The sequence below is a fragment of the Scylla paramamosain genome, chromosome 4 (assembly GCF_035594125.1).
Source record: "Scylla paramamosain isolate STU-SP2022 chromosome 4, ASM3559412v1, whole genome shotgun sequence".
NCBI lineage: Eukaryota > Metazoa > Arthropoda > Malacostraca > Decapoda > Portunidae > Scylla > Scylla paramamosain.
In genome coordinates, this window is record NC_087154.1 from 33,729,692 (window position 1) to 33,751,992 (window position 22,301).

At 37.1% G+C, this 22,301-nt stretch overlaps 2 protein-coding genes and 1 long non-coding RNA gene across 6 annotated transcripts in view; 2 read left to right on the forward strand and 1 right to left on the reverse strand.

Moving 5' to 3' along the window:
* The first annotated feature begins 1,379 nt into the window (after positions 1-1,379).
* Positions 1,380-8,291, forward strand: LOC135100029 (uncharacterized). The gene is made up of 4 exons (XR_010268488.1): positions 1,380-1,511; positions 2,772-2,821; positions 3,554-3,667; positions 7,861-8,291. It is a non-coding gene; the product is annotated as an uncharacterized LOC135100029 (long non-coding RNA).
* Positions 7,012-21,400, reverse strand: LOC135100028 (interleukin-1 receptor accessory protein-like 1-A). 2 transcript variants are annotated; one of them, XM_064002876.1, is made up of 11 exons: positions 21,194-21,400; positions 18,952-19,055; positions 18,516-18,665; positions 17,865-18,040; positions 17,237-17,465; positions 15,461-15,591; positions 14,976-15,125; positions 14,075-14,212; positions 10,948-11,108; positions 9,970-10,404; positions 7,012-9,816 (listed from the first exon to the last, which is right to left on the reverse strand). In XM_064002876.1, the coding sequence occupies exons 2-11, from the start codon at positions 19,014-19,016 to the stop codon at positions 9,694-9,696; spliced, it is 1,758 nt and encodes a 585-aa protein (XP_063858946.1). In that variant the 5' UTR covers positions 19,017-19,055; positions 21,194-21,400; the 3' UTR covers positions 7,012-9,693. The 2 variants fall into 2 exon arrangements, with proteins under 2 accessions (XP_063858946.1, XP_063858947.1); XM_064002877.1 differs by lacking the exon at positions 14,976-15,125 and having other exon boundaries at positions 21,194-21,392.
* The window catches only part of LOC135100027 (uncharacterized), a 37,122-nt gene continuing 35,036 nt past the window's right edge, over positions 20,216-22,301 (forward strand). The window contains exons 1-2 of one of the 3 annotated variants that reach the window (XM_064002872.1): positions 20,216-20,362; positions 20,769-20,895. The gene's annotated coding sequence lies outside the window, so the exon portion shown is untranslated. Of the gene's footprint in view, positions 20,363-20,724; positions 20,896-22,301 lie in introns of all 3 variants that reach the window. The other 2 variants (XM_064002873.1, XM_064002874.1) reach the window with 2 other exon arrangements.

Here is a 22,301-nt window from a genome sequence, read left to right on the forward strand (position 1 = left end):
ATGTTTTTTTTTTTTTTAATTATTACTAATCTTTGCTTACGGTTGTTTAGCCAGTTTTCAACCCATCGCAACACGTCGCCTTGGATACCGTGTGATTTTAGTTTAATTAGGAAGCGTTTGTGGGGAACCTTGTCGAAGGCCTTTTGAAAATCAGGATATATTGTATCTACTGCTTTACTCTCGTAAAAGGTTCGTCAAACAAGACTGTTTGTTGCGGAAGCCGTGTTTAGTATTTTTAAGTAAGTTGTTTTCTTCTAAGTGATTAACAAGTTTTATCTTTTATCAGTGTTTCAAGCATTTTGCATACGACTGAGGTTAAGCCAATTGGCCGGTAATTACATGGTAAAGATTTACTGTCTTTTTTTATAAATCGAAGTTAGTGAGCTTCCATTCATCATGCATTGTATCGGACTGCAAGGATTTGTTGAACAATAGGGTTAATGGTTTAACTAATTCGATATATATATATATATATATATATATATATATATATATATATATATATATATATATATATATATATATATATATATATATATATATATATATATATATATATATATATATATATATATAGATAGATAGATAGATAGATAGAGAGAGAGAGAGAGAGAGAGAGAGAGAGAGAGAGAGAGAGAGAGAGAGAGAGAGAGAGAGAGAGAGAGAGAGAGAGAGAGAGAGAGAGAGAGAGAGAGAGAGAGAGAGAGAGAGAACTAAAATTTTAAAGGATTTCAGACAAATGCAATGAAAATAATGAGTTAAATAACAAAGATAGTAGTAAATAGTATGAGACCAAGTGTGATTCACCTTCCCAATCTTCACCTGCTTCACCTGCTTCTACTTTGTCGGTCTGACTCTGACACACACACACACACACACACACACTCTCTCTCTCTCTCTCTCTCTCTCTCTCTCTCTCTCTCTCTCATGCAAATCCAAAAGGTAAATAGATTAACAATAACAAAAAGTTAACAAATTCATAATAAAAACACTATCAGTAAATAAAGGTGACTCGTGTAAGTATATTATGTTTGCCTTTAATAGCGCAGCTAAGCACTGTCACTGCTGCTACATATCGCGTTCTTAACAAAACGAAGGTAGGGGGTCCTATTGACTACTCCTCAAATCCATGAATATATGAAGTTAGGAATCCCACTGACCACAAACGCCTCCTACCCCTACCAACCCCAAAATCCCCAAGCAATGAATATACGAAGCTGGCGGTTCCACTGACCACACACCTGCCTTCCTCCCGCCAGGAATCTAAAAGCACTTGAAAGAATATTATGCAAGAAACCTTCTCAAAATAATAGAATTTTATTTATTTATTTATTTTCTTATTTTTTAACTCTCTTAATGAGAGAGAGAGAGAGAGAGAGAGAGAGAGAGAGAGAGAGAGAGAGAGAGAGAGAGAGATTTGTTTACAAAATACAAACGTTTCCAGCTGAGGCGACGAGCAGGAGAGGCGGAGAGGCACAGGCTAGCAACTTGTGATCAACTGACGAACTGAGGTAATTCTGCTTCAAATAACATATACACAAACTACATTTTTAGGGGAGACAAAAGAGAGGTCAACATGAAGTAATTAGCCTTTAGTATTTGTTGAGTGAGGGAGAGGCATTTTCTGGTTTACTCAGTTACTCGCAATAGTGTTCTGGGAAGAAAGCCTATTTCCTAGGTCTGTGACTCCAGCTTTTAGTAATATGTTAGTTTCTTTCTCTTGCTTCTTTTCGCTGTTTATCATTTAATTATCTTTCCTTCCTGGACATGTCATGTGCCACTTCGCTCCTAAACAGATTCATCAGCATACTATCCTTTAACCCACTGTTGACTACCACCAGGATAGGTCTGGGTTTCATGCTGTTTCCTGAGCCTCAAGTACTTACTTGAACCAGTAATAATTCTAATTTCTGCAGTGTCACTATCATAGCAGTTCAGGTTCATTTAATTGCAGAACTCTTTAACTACCAACTTATCATGCCTCCCCCTTTCTTCCTTGTCCTGTACAGTAAAATTTCATTTAATTTTCTCTGGCACACCATGAATGATCAAATTGTTTTCTCTTCTTATCCTGTCGCTAACTTTCTGAGCAGCCTCATCTACTAAATCTGTCTTTTGTCACCATCATCATTCACCACAGTTTAGAGATTCTGGGCCTTCTGTAACACTTCACAATATGACAGTGCCATGTTGTCCTTAACATCACTTATTTTGGATAGTGTTGAAATAAAGCAAGCATTCTTCTCTGAGGTTAATTCTTATTATATCTGTAGTACAGGTATAGTAAGCAAAGGTGTGGGATGTTCTTTTATGTCTAGGAGTACTGACAGGAAATGTACAGTGAAAGAAAGTGAGAGAATATAAGAAAAATGATGGCCACATCCAAGTAGCCATTTCTGCATAATGAAGCAAGGGAAAATTAGTCACATGTCTGGCAGGAGTATCCATGTGTTATTTCTGGGCCAGCCTTCCTCAAGTGTGGTTAATACCTGGGGATACCCATGGCATCCTGTACCTGGACTTTAGTAAGGCTTTCAACAAGGTACCCCATCCAAGACTCTTGAGAAAGGTCAGAGTGCATGGGATGGATGAGAAAGTGTTGGTCTGGATGGGGTCATGGTTATGTGACAAGCAACAAAGAATTATAATTAAAGGCTGTAAATCTGAGTTGGATTAAGCAAGTATTGGGGTGCCACAGTAATTCCTGACAAATAGATCAATTGAACCCAGTTGTCTATGCTCCTGTAGCCTAACCTAACCTAACCTTTCAGCAAGGGTGTGGTGAAGATCACCAACTGAGGCTATATCTACACCTCATCAGGTGATGCCCTACTCAAGTTTACAGTGTGAAGTGCAGCTGAAGGTGACCTGGTGGCGGTGTTGGTAGTGTCATATCTGACTTAGTGTCACCAAGACCATCAGGCTTGGTGGATTTGGCCCAGGACAGCTATGACTGCAAGGATGATAATGACAGATTTTGAGGACTCAAGGGACTATGAGGACCAGGAGAGTGATGAAGCTGAGGAGGCAGAGAGAGGAGACAGGACCTCATTCCAAAAACACCTCCATTACTTTTAAAAGGCTGTTATTCACTTGTTATTTACTTGTTATTTACTTTTAAAAGACTGTTAAAAGGTTGTTATTTTTGTTGTTGTTATTATTATTATTATTATTATTATTATTATTATTATTATTATTATTATTACTATTGTTATTGTTATTATTATTATTATTGTTTTTGTTGTTGTTGTTATTGAGTTAATAGTGCAAGTGATGTGTGTATGAGTGTGTGATGCTTTCACTGGACCTCCCTATGCTGGCCTAGCATATATATATATATATATATATATATATATATATATATATATATATATATATATATATATATATATATATATATATATATATATATATATATATGGGTTGATTATTATTGCACGCACGCACGCACGCACACATGCACACACACACACACACACACACACACACACACACACACACACACACACACACAGCACTTCTCATCTGTATGTCATTTGCTTTCCACTCACAGAATGTATGAAGACAAGCTCATTCAGTTCAAGAAGCAGCTGCAACAGCTGCGTGACAACTTGCACCCAGAGTACAACAAAAAGCTGAAGAAGATTGATGTAGCCTACAAGGAAAGGTAAACATGAAATGATACTCTCCTTGTTTTGTCTCTTTCCTTCTTGTTCTTACTATATTTTTGTTTCCTTCCCTCTTGTTCTTATCAGCTCTCCTCTCCTTCCTTCTTGGTCTTACCAGCTCTCCTCTCCCTCTTTTTTCTGCTTCTGTCACCTTTTAAGCAGTCCGACCTGGGGACATTTGTGGTCCCCTCCCCAGATGGGGACTCCAAGGTAGGTGTAGGAGTTGCCATGATAATTTTTAATTTTTGAGTGAAAGGTGTGTGTATTATTAGGTGCTTGTAGTATTGTGTGGAGGAAGAGAGTTGTCTTTAGAGGGCAGGCTGTGATTGCCCCCTTGTGCTGTGAGACACAAAGGGAAACTTTCAGTGAGGTCACAGCTGAGTTTAATGATAAGTTCACAGCACCCCCTAATCAAGTGCTTTAGACTTCACTAGGAGTAATTATCATTTTGGCAGTTGCCTTTTGCCTCCTCCTATATATATATATATATATATATATATATATATATATATATATATATATATATATATATATATATATATATATATATATATATATATATATAATCCCAGTTCCTATTGCTATTTCATATACAGACACAGAAACTTCATTCGAGTTTTTCATGTACAAAATAAATTTATAATACAAGTGGTTGCAAGCCACAGACATTTAACTGGTGATCTGCAGGCCCATAATTGGACCATCCTGATCTAAGAAAACCAGATGCCAACAAAACAAGCCATTTATAAATCTAACACCTTCAATTATGACTCAAAATAATCTGCAATTCAAAACAAATGCATCATAACACTTAGCAACTAAAAATCAGTTTTATACAGCTGTATATGGATGAAAAGTGTGTGTGTGTCCCTTTAAACTTTAAAGCCTTTATTTCAAAATTAACTTATTGCGATATTTAGGCATATTTCCCTACCATTTATTATCCAGTTTTGATGAATCTAGTGTCACTAGAAAGGGAATTAAAATACCTAAAAAGTAAAAAAAAAGTGACAATTTTGATTGTTTAGTTCTTTTTTTTTCTAGTTAGAGAAATAACTGGATGAGGAAAATTTTGTATTTTCTTGACAACAAAACCAAAAATGAAAATTCTGTCTCAAAATTTTTTTTAAACCATCAAAGTATCTTGTGACAAGTTTTTAAGAAAATCCAAGAAAAACTCGTCAAAGTACTAAAAAATCTAAACCTAAATTTTTTGTATTTTCATAAAAAAAGAAAACTTGCTCCAAATTTATTTAAACTTATACATATAACTCATCTAAAGGAGCTTTATAGCCCATAAAAATTTGGTGCAGTTTGGTTCATAAATAACGAAAATGGTAAATAACTCGATCGGGCCCCTTAACTCTCTCTCTCTCTCTCTCTCTCTCTCTCTCTCTCTCTCTCTCTCTCTCTCTCTCTCTCTCTCTCTCTCTCTCTCTCTCTCTCTCTCTCTCTCTCTCTCTCTCTCTCTCTCTCTCTCTCTCTCTCTCTCTCTCTCTCTTTTTCAATTCATTAATTGTAGTTAGCCCTTAATCCTCTGTAAGCGTGCTCTGTAAGTTACAGAGCATTTATACATCGATAATTTTTATTTGTTTCGTTATGTGTACAATTTTTAGATTTTCACCTTGATGCATTGTGAATCAGTGTGCATGTTTTTTTTTTTTTTTTTTTCCATTGGTTTCATTTCATATGCTGAAAAGATTGGCCAGGTTGTCAAAATCAGTATTATGAATAAAGTTTAATCACTACATCATTTGTTTCCATATAGTCATTACCGGTTTTATTTACATATGAATTGTTTCCTTATACAATTAAAGGAATCCTTTAAATGAGGCAGACTGATGGAACATGTTATGAGCACGTCTTGCACCCTTAAGCACCATTGACTATGTTTAAGGGAGGTGCAATGCATCTTTCTTCTTGGGATGCATGATGTCTTACAGAACAAACAATACATGTATAAAATTCTTACAGCTGATAAAATTTATGAATAATCGGAGTTAAAAAAATACACAGCAGATCTGCTTATGAAATGTAGGATTTGTGTTTGATATATATATATATATATATATATATATATATATATATATATATATATATATATATATATATATATATATATATATATATATATATATATATATATATTATATAATATTTTATATTGTGGGGATCAGGTCAAGCTGGGAGGATAAATGGAATGGTGACAGAAAGTGATAATGGAATGAGGTCTTTGGATGTGGGGAGGGAAGGGTGGGAGAGGTAAGGTGAGTCAGGCTGTGGTGTGGGAGCCATGTTTAGCTGTGATAGGGGAGGTGAGATAAAAACAGGATGGATTGAATGGAATTGATGGAGGGGACCAAGAGAGAGTGTGATTAGAGATGGTTAATTCTAATGAGCTGTATGAATATTTCGTTGATAAATTATGTACAGACCAGATGGAAAGTACTCCATATAGAGCAATAAGATCAAAGAAGAAGAATCCAATTGATGTCTGGTAGGTTAAAACATTATATATTACTGAAAAGAAGTATACAGAAGATTAGAGGCAAGATAAGAGGATTAAGGGCTAAGTACAGTTAATGAATTGGTTAGAATAGGTAGAAGGTTAACAAATGCAGCCAAGAACAGCTACGAGATAAAGGTAACTAGCCAGGCGAAGACACATCCAAAGGGATTTCTTTTCATGTCCACAGAGTGAAGAATACAGAATAATTACATAGGATGATTAGAATTCTTAATGACGATTTATTGACTACTTACACTTAGGAAAACATGCAAAAAATGTCAGAAAATAAGTAGATTTTCATAGATGATAAAGATAAGCTGATACATGCACACATAATCAAGGAAAGAGAGGAACAGGAAATAGATAGGCTAGATCAGATATATCATAGAACATTAAAATTTACGAAACTCAAGAGCATGGATACAAAAGCAAGTTAAGTCATCCTGCATGTAGGCACAAAATCCAGCTTTGAATTAAAAATGAAGATAGGGAAAGTAGGAGGAAGCAGCAGGAGTTATTGTTAACACCTTCAGACATCTGTGCTTTGGTGAAGAAAATAAAATAAAATTTAATAGAAAATTGATGTCCCACAGATTTAAAATTAGATAAAGGGCTACAAATGTCAACACACTTGGGGTTGCTAACAGAAGAGTAGTTCGACTTAGTGGCTGTTTTTTTAATGGTAACTTGTCAGATATATGATGTCAGTTTAACTTAAGAAAATGCACAGTGTACATGGAAAATAGACTTCTCAGTTCTAAATTTTATTTGATAGACTATTAAAAAAAATCGTCCCTGCATTTTGAATTTCAAATTTGCCATTAAAAACATCTATGAAGATCATAATTTTATTTTAAAAAGTAATCATTATACATCAGTATACATCAGTAATCAGTATACATGTACACAATACAATTCCATTATTTTATAAGGAAGGAAACATCCACCACACACCTACTCATAAAAGCTAAAATCATGGTACTCATTGTTGGCAGGTAAGATAATCATTAGCAATCTCTCCACTCATCATTCACTTTTTAGAAAAATATAACACACACTTTTCCACCTATTCATAAGTCTGGATTTACCTTATCATTTCATAATGTGCAAAAAATCCAATGAATCAATATAAAACTATTCCTCTTTTCTATTTTCAATCATCGCTCTTCAAAACACTGTAACCTGTAGAAATGGTTTCATTCATTCTAAAGCTTGGCAGTTTTGCACAAAACTGAGTAGCATATAATGTTAGTATTGAACATAGCTGGAAGTGTTGGACGTGAGCAAGTTTTCATTGGCAGTATTGAATGTGTCTGGCAGTGATAGATGTAATAAAGCTGTGCATAATGCTCATTGATGAATGTAATGGTAGTTTTAGGCCTGATGAAGTTGTATGTTAGTAGCAGTGTTGAATGTAATCAGCAGTGCTGAATGTCCTTAAATTGTAATTGACAATGTTGAATGTTACATGTAAATGGTAATCTTGTATTTATTTGAAAGTACTTGATACAACTGGCAGTGTTGGATATAATGAAGGTTTGTACTGTTGTGGAATCTCATAATAAGCGGTGAGAGTGGTTCATAAATTCAAAAACTGTAACAAAATAATCATTTTATATATAAAAATATATATTTTATGTAATATTCCCTTTTTTTTTTTTTTCTCTTTTTTTTCACGTCCAGATTCCCCAACATATCCAAATTAGGATGATGCCTCGCAATGGAGAACTTTTATTTTGGCATTTGGGAACCGTTACTCTGAGTGGATACCCTTAACCTCAGACCGTGGCTATGATTTGAACCCATGTGCCTGAGAATCCATTGTAACCCAACTGGCCGCACTACCACTGTACCATGGCGGTACCCTAGCTGATATCTCTATATATACAGTTAAAAGAAAAAAAGTGAGTCACAAAAATCAGAACAAAGTAAAGTTCAATGTAATTGATGCAAAAATCATTGAATTATTTTCAACTAGTTAAACTGTATTTATGGTTGAAATACTACACACTTGTATGTGTGTGTGTGCGTATATGTGTGTGTCTGTGCATATGTAATGGACCACAATGTTCTGAATAAAATCTCCATGTTGAGGATTTCAAGAAAACGTCAAGGACATGAAAACCATTACTATCACAATCCCACCCTTACTTTTACGTCTACATGGCTTATAGTAAAGTCTAGTTCAATGGATCATCATTTTTGTGACAGCACACCATGAAAGTGCACCATGTATATGGCAAGTAGAAGTCTCTCTGGTGACTTCCACTCAGGTACTTCGTCATTTAATGTAATGTGAATACCATTATGCTGAACATATCCATTGTGTTAACCCTTTTTAAAGTCCCTAAAATAAGTTTCAGAAAACACATGAAGCAGATCATTCATCATTTTAAATTGATACCCAGTATAATCTCATAATTAAAACAACGTGTTTATTCGTAATGAGAGCACTCCTTATCACCCGTACTTAGAAAGTAATAAATTTAAGTGAACGTAGTAACCTAATCTAACGTATCCTAACATAGGCAAACTCTGGAACTCTTTGCCTGTTTCTTTACTTCCACCTTTGTATGTCTTGAACTCCTTCAAAAGGGAGGTTTCAAGACATTTATCCTTTATTTCTGACTGACGCTTTTGACTCTTTTCAGGGATCGGCACCTCAGTGTTTTTTTTTATTTTTTATTTATTTATTTATTTATTTATTTATTTATTTTTTTGCAATATTTGTTGCCCTTGGCTGGTGCCCCTCCTACATAAAAGAAAAAAAACAATATGATTACTTCATGCATATTTTCATTTGTTAAAAAAAAGAAAAATCAAACCTTTTCTGATCATTGACACTTCAAATCAATGCCCCTGACTTGAGGCAATAATATGTCACTAGCTAATTATAAGAACAAGTCGTCCCTCAAGCCCTCGTGGAACATTTAGCTTCCAGACATATTGAAGAACATCTAGGGCTGTGAAAAAATGCTGTTCCACTTGTAAATTGGAGAAATAGCAAATTCTCTCCTTATAATTTATACCATATCCCTTAATGAAAAAAATATAATCAATTGATTTAAATCCCACACACCAATAAAGTCAGGTTCTAATTCCTTCATTACACAAATATGGATGTTCTAGACGTGTATCACAAAATCTATTCTTAGGATTCAGTCACTTATGTAACAATTCTTACTTGTTTTTGTGTTTTGCATCTTTCAATAAAGCAAAATTTCATGAAAGTGAATCAAAGACAAAAACACACTCATTATTTAGTTATGTTTAAGTCCATCGTCCCAACTTCATCATTTGCTCACTAATTGTAATAATAAAATATTTTTAGATTTTATTTTAGAAGTGAATCATGTAATTACCTCAAAGGTATATTCTTGCAAGTGGGTAGTTACCTTTAAAAGAAGCATCTGTTTGCATTTGCATCATGTAATCTCCCAACTGCTAACCTCACCTCCGTCACAGGCATAGTTCACGAAGTGAAAAGCACCCATGTTGTGCTGGGCGCGTCACTTGTCAGTGCACTTGGGCCTGCTGATGCAAGGGGGGACCAAAATGGAGGCGCAGCTTCTGCCAAAACTGCTCTTCTGGATCCCCGATGCAGATCATCTGGAAACACCAGCTAACAGACTGCCACACCTGATGGAGCAAAGTGATATGTTAAGGAAAAAGATCAACATAAACAAACAGCTGATATAATGCGGCTTCCTTATGCTTATAATTCATAATGCCATATTTAGATCAAGATTATCATTGTCATTACACAGTTTTACTACTGCTACTGCCACTAACCGAGCTGTCAGAACATCTGTGAGGCTTGGGATGAGGAGATAAGATGAAGGGTGTCACTGAGTTTGGAGAGCCAGGATCCTGTGGTCCCTGATCCTCAAACATGAACACAACAGTATGGCCAACTTCTGTTGGTTTGTTCTTTGTGCATTCCAAGTCTTCCCTTGAGGCGGCATTGCTTCCACTGATCATATTTGAAAACCTCTGACTTTTTGAAAGAGAGTTGGATGAGCTATTGCGGACATCTATTTCAGGAATTATCAATTTTAGTTCTGTCTTTTGGTTGTTCCTCTCTTGCATGGGTATATCAGAAGGTTGCAGTGGACACTGTTCACTAAAGTCCCTCGCAAACTCTTCTGGCAACTTAATCTTCTTAACCACCTTCAGAACACTCAGAAAAGGGTTTGGATGCAGAGAGTTACTCTTCAAGCTCTGTTCCTAAAATGGATAAATTATATATATATATATATATATATATATATATATATATATATATATATATATATATATATATATATATATATATATATATATATATATATATATATATATATATATATATATATATATATATATATATATATATATACACACACACACACACACACACACACACACACACCACCTTTCTAATCTTTCTCACTCATCTGTGTTTGCCATCTGTCTGCTCCAGGTTCTCAAAGGAAAAGTTCTTAACTGATCTCCTCACCTAGATTTCTATCAGCCTATTCATCTATAAAATACTTTTCTTCATTGTTTTGTTGCTCTTTCCATTATTTTTTCTTTTATTTATGATGCTTTCCCTTTTTCAATGTGACAAATATTCAGAAGAATTACCACGTGACCTCTAATTACATTAGAAGCATGATAACGCATCGTGGAGGTATTAATATCAATTGGTAAACCGAACTCACTTAGGTAATATTTAGCTAGTGTTCAAAGACTGTTCAAATCTATACAAATATTAAATAAAAAACTAACCTTGTGGACAAGGGCAAGAATGCGTGCCCTGGATGTGAGGGCTGTCTGGATGCCACTGTAGGTGGCCCAAGTTGCCCAGGGACTGTCAAGCAGGCACGGTGTCATCACCACCACTACCCGACGGCACTTCTCCATAGCCTCGAGTATGGATTCTGCTACCACTGTAGAAAGCAAATAGGCAACCTTGCTTCAGAGTATCAGTGTTGTTTTTACCTTCATCATTAGTCTGAAGTAAAAAGGTCAATCCAAGGTTCTTAAGATGAAAAAAATTGTATGTTGCTCTATTTCTAAGAAGAATAGATGCTGAAACCTTCATGGAGACTGCTAATCTTGATATGCAGGTCACTTGAAAAGGGAAACAAATCCAAAGGTGCAAAGCAAGTCTAGAGATGTATGAAAATAATAATAATAATAATAATAATAATAATATATATATATATATATATATATATATATATATATATATATATATATATATATATATATATATATATATATATATATATATATATATATATATATATATATATATATATATATATATATATATATATAATGTAATTTCTCTGTATTTCTCTTTTACAAGTAAAGGAGTCTGTATCAGTTGAAGGACTGAAGTGAATTGTTATATTTAGAAGACAAACCTCACGTGGATACATCAGAGACCCGTCAGAGACCTGTCTTTGTGTGCTGAGCGCATAACAGAGGTGATAGTGTCTGGCATAGAGGCGTATATTCCTCACTCTTTTTCTCGACCTAAACCTTCTAAACCTTGGTTTAACACAGCTCGTTCTCGTGCTATACATGATAGAGAGGTGGCCCACAAAAGATACTTAAGCCTTCCATCACCAGAATCTCATGTACTTTATATTTCTGTCCTCCAACTAGCCAAAAACTCCTTCATTAATAGAAAGTGTCAAAACCTTTCAAGATCTAACTCCCCTCATGACTTCTGGCATCTAGCCAAAAATATCTCCAATAACTTTGCTTCTTCTTTCCCTTCTTTATTTCAACCAGATGGCATCACTACTATCACATCTATTTCTAAAGCTGAACTCTTCGCTCAAACCTTTGCTAAAAACTCTCCCTTGGACGATTCTGGGCTTGTTCCTCCCTCTCCTCCACCCTCTGACTATTTCATGCTACCTATTAAAATTCTTTGCAGTGATGTTTTCCAGGCCCTCGCTGGCCTAAACCCTCGGAAGGCTTATGGACCTGATGGGGTCCCTCCTATTGTTCTCCGAAACTGCCTCCGTGCTTGCACCTTGCATAGTCAAACTCTTTCAACTCTGTCTGTCAACATCTACCTTTCCTTCTTGCTGGAAGTTTGCCTACATTCAGCTTGTTCCTAAAAAGGGTGACCGTTCTAATCCCTGAAACTACCGTCCTATTGCTTTAATTTCCTGCCCATCTAAAGTTTTTGAATCTATCCTCAACAGGAAGATTCGTAAACATCTATCACTTCACAACCTTCTATATGATCGCCAGTATGGGTTCCGTCAAGGCCGCTCTACTGGTGATCTGGCTTTCCTTACTGAGTCTTGGTCATCCTCTTTTAGAGATTTTGGTGAAACTTTTGCTGTTGCCTTAGACATATCAAAAGCTTTTGATAGAGTCTGGCACAAAGCTTTGATTTCTAAACTACCCTCCTACGGCTTCTATCCTTCTCTCTGTAACTTCATCTCAAGTTTCCTTTCTGACCGTTCTATTGCTGCTGTGGTAGACGGTCACTATTCTTTTCCTAAATCTATTAACAGTGGTGTTCCTCAGGGTTATTTCCTGTCACCCACTCTCTTCTTATTATTCACTAATGATCTTCTAAACCAAACTTCTTGTCCTATCCACTCCTACGCTGATGATACCACCCTGCACTTTTCCACGTCTTTTCATAGACGTCCAACCCTTCAGGAGGTAAACATTTCACTCAGGGAAGCCACAGAACGCTTGACTTCTGATCTTTCTAAAATTTCTGATTGAGGCAGAGTAAACTTGGTATTGTTCAATGCCTCAAAAACTCAATTCCTCCATCTATCAACTCGACACAACCTTCCAGACAACTATCCCCTCTTCTTCAATGACACTCAACTGTCCCCCTCTTCTACACTGAACATCCTCGGTCTGTCCTTTACTTATAATCTGAACTGGAAACTTCACATTTCATCTCTAGCTAAAACAGCTTCTATGAAGTTAGGTGTTTTGAGACGTCTCCGCCAGTTTTTCTCACCACCCCCCCCAGCTGCTAACTCTGTACAAGGGCCTTATCCGTCCATGTATGGAGTATGCTTCACATGTCTGGGGGGGTTCCACTCACACTGCTCTTCTAGACAGGGTGGAATCAAAAGCTTTTCGTCTCATCAACTCCTCTCCTCTAACTGACTGTCTTCAGCCTCTCTCTCATCGCCGCAATGTTGCATCTCTAGCTGCCTTCTACCACTATTTTCATGCTAACTGCTTTTCTGATCTTGCTAACTGCATGCCTCCCTTCCTCCTGCGGCCTCGCTACACAAGACTTTCTTCTTTCTCTCACCCCTATTCTGTCCACCTCTCTAACGCAAGAGTTAACCAGTATTCTCAATCATTCATCCCTTTCTCTGGTAAACGCTGGAACTCTCTGCCTGCTTCTGTATTTTCACCTTCCTATGACTTGAATTCCTTCAAGAGGGAGGTTTCAAGATACTTATTCATCAATTTTTGACTACTGCTTTGACCCTTTTATGGGACTGGCATTTCAGTGGGCATTTTTTTTTGGGGGGGGGATTTTTGTTGCCCTTGGCCAGTGTCCTTTCTACATAAAAAAAAAAAAAAAATACATGATGCTACACAAGGCACTCACAGCGAGGATATATCCTCGCTGTGAGTGCAGGTTATGTCGGTGTGAGCAGGTTATATCGGTGAGGCAATCTTTTTAGAATTATCAATACATATGTAAATAAAATGCGTTTTATGGGCGGTTACTTTCTGTTTATCACGTACCGATATGTGTTTGTGTGTGTGTGTGTGTGTGTGGGTGTTCATGTGTGCGTTTATTGCGCGTGCGCGAGCGTGTGTTCAACTCTGAACAGGGATGGTAAACTCCTTAAACAAGGATGAAAAATAAAGGACTTAACATCCGAAGCAAGGTACTTACTGTCGCCGCCGCACATGTCCCTTTGGGGCAGGAAGCATTTGTAGCCAAAGGAGTCCTCCAGTGCCGGCAGCAGGAAGGACCACACCCAGCGGGAGGTAGACTCTCCGTGAACCAGGAACACATCGTACTGGTTGTCCTCTGGGGAGTGACAGACCAAATAGGAGACTGCTGGTGTGTGTGCGTGTGTGTGTGTGTGTGTTAATAGAATTGTGATTTACCACTGCTCTGTTGTGGAAAAATTAAGTACTTATGGGTCAGGAGAAGAAAATATTTATGTTACTGTTGTACTGAATGTTCTATTGGGATTCTTTTTTTTAAGCATAGGAGAACCTAAGAACCATGTGGAGATATTGTATTATTTAGGTAAGATGTCTATCTGTTTGTCTATCAGTTCATATATATAATTCATCATCATCCTGACAAAAGAGTTTGTGTCACCTGCCCCTGAAAGCTTGAGTGTTGTGACAAAACATCCGTTTGGTAATTGATATCACTGGAGAACTTCCTGCACCTCAAAGCTAGTACCTTGATTTTTCAGGTGATACGTCATATTTTATAGGTTACAATGAACACGAACAGCCACTTTTGCATTTGCTAATGGTATTGCTGGAACGCATAGAAAGGCATCTAACACTCAGAGGAAATATTGGACCATATTCTGAAACTGCTTCTCCATTACATTCAGAAGGTTCTAATTGAAGTTACACGGGTTTTCGAGGATGTTTATACGATTCTGGTAACAAAATAACAATATTTCAATATTTTTAACTTGAGAAATACACTTGTAAACCCGGTTAATCATCTCTGTGGCCTTTGAAAATTCCCGTGGTGAGAGAGCTTATTGTTTCAGAATACGCTAACTTTAATTGCCTTGAACTAAAGTCATGAAGTATTTCAGTACCTGAGGAAGATGTTTTTCGGCGGCAGTACAGGGAGATTAGAAGCCCACAGCGGCACCAGCCTAACAGCAGTACTAGCACCACTACCAGTAGACCTGCCACCACCGCCACCGTTGTCTTATACTGCAGTATCCTAACCTGCACCTCTGGGACTGGTTAAAACAGAAGTTCAGAAGCAAATTTAGTTATTTTTATTTATTTATTTATTTATTTATTTTTTATACATCGCAAAGTCGAGTTTTAAATTGTGTTTGGGATTTTATTCTTGATTCTATTCCCCTGTCCTTCCTTCTGATTCATGTTTGAAGAGAAAAGCCACTTCAGCAACGAGTTTTATCAATTTCAATTATTTATTTATTTATTTCATTTTTCTTCGAGCTGATAGATAAGCCAAATTTAAAACAATAATAATTTTGCAAAATATTTATGCTTTGTCACAAGTGGAACACTAAATGTCGTTTGTTTTCTACAGGGATAAGCCACTTACTTCCTTCTGTTAAGGAGATGTTGCAGGACATTCCTCCATAGTTGTTTGTTACTCTACACTCGTAACGGCCGAAATGTATTTCATGAACTGACGAGATAACCAATTCTTCTTTCAGCGTGCCCCACGATGTTCTGAGAGAGAGAGAGAGAGAGAGAGAGAGAGAGAGAGAGAGAGAGAGAGAGAGAGAGAGAGAGAGAGAGAGAGAGAGAATTATTTATTTATTTATTTATTTATTTATTTATTTTACGTAAGGGAACTCTGACCTAAGCGAACAAAAAGGCTGAAAAAAGGCCCACTGCAGGTACCGGTCACTAAAGAGTAGTCTAAAGGATCATCCAAAAATTATGAGGAAAAATTCTTGAAGTTTTTCTCTGGAAAGAGTTAAAGTTATAGGTAGGGAGAAATACAGAAGCAGGTAAGGAGTTCCAGAATTTGTTAGTAAAAGGAATGAAAGGTTGAGAATACTGGTTAACTCTTGTGTTGGAAAGGTTGATAGAATAGTGCTGAGAAGAAGCAGAAAGTCTTGTGCAGAGAGGCTTCTGGAGGAGGGAAGGCATGAATTAGCTAGACCAGAAGAGCAATTAATGTGAAAGTAGCAATATAAGATTACTAGATATGCAACCTTAAGACGGAGAGAAAGAGAGGGGCTGAGGTCAGTCATTTAGAGGAAAGGAGCTGATTAGACGAAATGCTTATCGTTGTACTCTGTTCAAAAGAGCAGCGTGAGTGGAACCTCTCCTGTGTGTAAACCATACTCCATTCATGGGCGGATAAGATCCATTTATAGAGTTAGCAGCTGGGAGGGTGAGGCAAACTAACAAAGACGGCTCAGAACACCTAACTTTATAAAAGATGTTTTAGTGAGAGACGAGACGGGAAGTTTCCAGTTTAGATTATTAGTAAAGAACAGACGGAGGATGTTAAGAGTAGAAGAGGGGAACAATTGATTGTCTTTGAAGAAGAGGGGCTAATTATCTGGAAGATTGTTTAGAGTTGATAGATGAAATAATTGAGTTTTTGAGGCATTGAACATAATTAAGTTTGCTCTACCCCAGTCGGAAATTTTAAGAAAAGCAGAAGTTAGGTGTTGTGTGAATATTATGCTTGAGCTGCTTAATTCCTGAAGGGTTGGATGTCTAAGAAAAGACATGGAAAAGTGCAAGGTGATATCATCAGCGTAGGAGCGGGTAGGACAATAAATTTGGTGTAGTAGATCATTGATGAATATTGGAGATTGGGTGCCAGGACAAAATCCTGAGGAAGACCACTGTTTATAAACTTATAGAGAACAGTAACCTTCTACCACAGCAGTAATAGGATGGTCAGAAAGGAAAGTTGAAATGAAGTTACAGAGAGAAGGATAGAAGCTGTTTGAGAGCAATTTGGAAATCTACGTTCTGTTCCAGATTCTGTCAAATGTTTTTGATACGTCTGAAACAACAGCGAAAGTTTCACCAAAATCCCAGAAAGATTCGGTAATGATGCCAGACGACCACCGGTAGCTGGCCATGATGGAACCCATACTGGGGATCACATACGTATAAGGTTGTGAAGCATATATATATATATATATATATATATATATATATATATATATATATATATATATATATATATATATATATATATATATATATATATATATATATATATATATATATATATATATATATATATATATATATATGCATTAATTCATTAATCTACTTATTTGTGGAGTGTAATGCAGGGTTTACGCTTAACATATCAAGATTTAAGCAAATCAAGAGAACTTACTTGCTTGAGTCGATGCTTCGTGTCACTGTCACGTTAGGAAGATCATCGGCGAAGCCATAAATAGTATTGTTCGGGAAATATTTATACCATGTTATGCTTACGCCGTGTTTGAGTGTATCGTTTGTTCCCACGTAACTTTCGCAGGTGAGGGCGATTCTGTCTTGTAACTGAGCCACGGTGCTCGGCGAGCCCTTGATCGATTCCGGCGGCTTGCGATGCTGAATGTTGCCTGAGTGTGAAGGCAAGAAAGGAGTTCAGTCTTTACAATGAATAGTCCACAGCAGAGTAACGACGGGAAAAATATCATCAGTATTAATCAAAATAAGATTACCAAATTTAATCTTAAACTTTGTATGTGTGTCACGAGTGGACACGTAACCACCAGCCGTTACCCTCTCAGTGAGAGCTAAGACATCATATTACCGATCATTGGGTAAGACTGTGACCTCACACACCAGACACCCTTGGTCAGGGGAAACAATAACTGCCCCGCTTGTCAGCGGAAAAAACCCAGAGGTGACGAGCCTCTAGTGGAGTTCGAATCTACGTCAGCCTTAGAGGCCAACACAGTCTCAGCCCCTTTACCACTGAACCACGAGATGTGTGTGTATGTGTGTATAAAACTTACGTTCCACAGACAGAGACATTGTGAAGGTTTCGGAAGTGCCGTTGGAGGCGGTGATGGTGCAGCTGTAGATGCCGTTATCACTGATTTTTGTGGAGGTGGTCATGATACTCTCGCTGCAGTGGTCAGCCTTGAATGAGCTGGACCATCCTTTGGAGTAGGCTTCACCGTTAAATGACCTGAAAACGTGAGAAGGAAATCATGGTTTGATTCTGATGCGCTTTATTTATTATTTTTTATTTATTTTTTATTTATTTATTTTTTCCAGCACCATGCGGTTGCAAACATTCAACCGCAGAAATTCAACTATTCCCACGTATGCAGTTACGTTTGCATGTGCACTTTTGTTAAGTATCAAATATGTGTCATATTAGTTTTAAAATCCTGGTTGATGTATCACTCTTGGCTATCGGGTACTGAATGTGTTCTTAAACTTCAGTTCTCCTATAATATTCATATTCCAAGTGATTTATCTTAATTATATAAAGATGAATTACTTTGCTGGAAAAAGAATACTGTACTCGGTTGATTTTATAGATGGAAAAGTTCTATAAAGATTGTGTGTGTGTGTGTGTGTGTGTGTGTGTGTGTGTGTGTGTGTTAATCTTTATACCTGTTCAGATGAATGTTGTAATTATTCAGAAAACTCCTCACCATTGAATGGAAGCTCCAGGGTCTTGATAGCCCAACAGGGTATCTTTACAGCAGAAAATGACTGCTTTCATGTCAGTATAGTAGGTGTCGTCAGCCATGGGGTGGGCGATGGTGGACCTTTGGCAGGGACATGACTTACCGATCTTTTTGCTGGAAGAAAACACAATATTTGGATAATAGAAATGAGGCCCATAGTCTTATTTATTCACCACAAAGGATACACGTGATATTGAAAATTATTGCCATATATTTACAAAATCATCGTTCTCAATTGGACTTGACAAAATATTTGCTTACTTGACAAATATTTTTTCCATCAAACTGAAGTAATATTAACTTAATCTAGTTTATTCATACGTGAAGTGCTGATGTATGTAATGATGTAAGAAATACCTACTGTAGTACACATTCATTCTTTAAAGCACCTCAGACTCACGTGAGTAATAGTCCCGGTAGCAACGCCAGCACTACTATCAGCTGCGTAACCAGGAACCCTCCCATGGCCGCACCGCACCAGGCGAGGCAGCTCTCACTGTTTTGCTTGTAGGAATGAATGCAAACAGCTCTTTAAGTAAGCGAATAACAGAATATTGCCAAGGCCATAGATCCACATACACTTAGAAAATAATTTGCATTATGAGACACAAAATTTGTTATTTGTAATGTGAACATTGAAGGACCTTGCCAAGCTGTCTGACTTTTTTTTTTCGTGGCTATGCTATGTTGAAGATGATGATGATGATGATGATGATAATGATAATAATAATAATATCATGTATTTTATTATTATTATTATTATTATTATTATTATTATTGTTGTTGTTGTTGCTGTTGCGGTTGCTGTTGATGTTGTAGTTATTCTTGTTGTTATCAGTATTATTATTATGATTGATACTGTTATTATTTTCATTACTAATATTGCTCTTATTATTAGTTATGGTATTATTATTATTATTATTATTATTATTATTATTATTATTATTATTATTATTATTATTATCATCATCATCATCATTAACATGGTGGAACCTTTCTAGTTTAACTTGTTTGACCATGAGAGTATCCAAGGTTCCTCATCGAGAGAGAGAGAGAGAGAGAGAGAGAGAGAGAGAGAGCAGCGATGAGGAGCCTTGCGTACTCTCATGATCAGACAATCTCCCGTCATAATTATATATTTATCATCATTATATTCTTCATTTCCTAAACCAGTTTTCTTGCCACGGCTTCCATATATCTCAAATATCAAACCTCGCTCATTCCTGTAATTTCAAGTGATATAAGAAATGTTTTGGTTAATGTGATCCAACTTCAGGTTAACGGAAATTAACCACTTGTCGTATGTGAACAGGTGAAGTAGTAATGAAAGATTCGTGATGAAATATCTCTACTTTAGGTACACTCGTTATGTGTTTTTCTTTTGCTCACATACGTCACGATGTAAGTCTCGTTCTTTACAGTGGTAATGCCTCGTGCTGAAATGACCGCTGGAATAGTAATGTTTGCTCTCAGTCCTCACAGTTAAAGGTGGGATTACAAGATAGGCCTTCCCTCTTGGACTGCTCTTTGTCAAACCTGGCGAGTGTGCGTATCCGGTTATATCATGGTTCCACTCCCCCCATCTGTTTATCGCTCTGCCTCTGCCACTCAGTCTCTCTCTCTCTCTCTCTCTCTCTCTCTCTCTCTCTCTCTCTCTCTCTCTCTCTCTCTCTCTCTCTCTCTCCCCCCTCATACAACAAGTGAGTGTCATCTATCAGTGAGACAAAGTATACACCGTGCATGTGCTCCTCGTACTGTATGTGTCATTTCCAGCATCTAGTCCCTGCCGTCATCCTCTCATCAACGCTAAGGTTAGAAAATGGCGTCACTTATTCTACGTCACTGTGCGTAGGCTGCAGCAAACTACATGATTATTATTATTATTATTATTATTATTATTATTATTATTATTATTATTAGCAGTGTCATTATCATTATCATCATCATTAATAGTTATAGAAGTAGTAGTAGTAGTAGTAGTAGCAGTATTAGTAGAGTAGTAGTAGTAGTAACAACATCATTAGCGACAGCATAATAGTAATGATGATGATGATAACAACAACTTCAAAAACATCAACTATTGCTACTACTACTACTACTACTACTACTACTACTACTACTACTACTACTACCACAGCAGTTCGTTCACTTGTCACGATCGTTTCACTTGCAGTCACAATGGGGACGAGCAAGATGAATGTTTTAATGCTCCCCAAGGTGTGTTGTCCCTACCAGCAGCCACACGAGACACGCCTCAGACACGCCAGGGAATGCGAGGCACCCCTTGATGGCCTCCCAGGAAGCGTCAGCGGAGAACAAAATGAAATACCGAGATGTACAGTAGGTAAGAATATGAGTATACTTTAGGAGAATTTGTGTAAAGGAGCACACACACACACACACACACACACACACACACACACACACACACAATTTCTGCTGATGTTCGTACTCTTCATACTTCCACAATTCCCTGTAGTACTTAGTGTGTGCTTCCATAGCGAACATCACTTTGAAAATTTTATGAAAAGCAAGAAAATAAGCATCACAACAATTACAATTATCTCGGAAATATCTAAAGACTTACTACTTTAACCATTGCTGTCAAATTAAAAACACAGGCACTTGGCACTCCCCCATACCTTTGTCTGTTGGAGGTGTTAGTCAGGCAGCACGCCTTCTGAGCCTCTGGTGTTACCTATTGCAGTGTTTCTCTCTGCTTGTCTAACCTCTCTTTTGCCTGCGGTGTGAGGCAAAGGGGTATATGGGTCATAACCGACGCTTAACCCCGACTAGCAACCGAGCGTTATGGTGTCTGCGCCAACACTGCCACGCTCCTGCTCCTATCAACATTGATGTCTCTCTCGCTCTCTTGTCCAGTTACCATAACTCTCCTCTTAGAGACAACTCTCTCCCAAGGCTTAGTCATATCCATTTCCTTCACAACATCATCTACAAGTTTAAGCTTTTTGGTAACTATCCAAGTGTCGTAGTCTAAAATAATAAGAATCGAGTGATAATAAAGTACTACATAAGGATCCTCTGAAAATAAAACTAAAATTTCCGTCGTTCATCACCTACGTAGATATTCAGTTTGATGCTGGCCAGCTCACATTCATCCTCACCCAACCATCTTCCCCCTAGTCAGTTTATATTGATCTTCACACTAACTTATTCGTGTTTGTCTTCACACCAGTTACGTTACATCCATCTTTACAGTAGTCGGTTTACATTCATCTTCACATTAATCATTTCCCATTATCTCCACTTTTGCAGTTTCACGTCCATTTTCACACTAGTCCACAATTGTCTTCACACGAACCACTTTTCATTCTTCTCCACTTCAGTAATTTCACATTCACCTTCACACTAGTCAGTTCATATTCCCCTTAACACTAGTCGATGCATATTCAATGTCACAGTAGTCAATGCACGTTCTTCTTCTCACTAGTTGATTGACGTTCACCTTTATATTAGTCAGGTTTCAGTCATCCTCCCACTGCTGTCAATCCACTTACCGAGTCTACCTCTACATTATGTGTGATGAAAAATACTCACCAATACACAAAGAAAAGAATTCATCGACAGGTCATTCCCACGTTAAGTAGTCCTGCAGTCGACATCGTTGTCAAAGTGCGGAGTGAAGACTTAAAAGAGTGACCAGATATACTGATATGTTTTGTATTTGTCTTTCCTTCCGCGTAGAACTTAACGTGTCATTCTCCAGAAATGTTTTACTTGTTCTTGGTT

Excerpts from the sequence above, each read along its gene's own strand:
- LOC135100028 (XM_064002876.1), bottom strand. The coding sequence starts at position 19,016 with ATGGGAGGGTTCCTGGTTACGCAGCTGATAGTAGTGCTGGCGTTGCTA. Across the intron at positions 18,666-18,951 it reads CTACCGGGACTATTACTCAC|CAAAAAGATCGGTAAGTCAT; the intron begins GTGAGTCTGAGG and ends GTTTTCTTCCAG. Across the intron at positions 9,817-9,969 it reads ACAGATGTTCTGACAGCTCG|GTGTGGCAGTCTGTTAGCTG; the intron begins GTTAGTGGCAGT and ends TTGCTCCATCAG.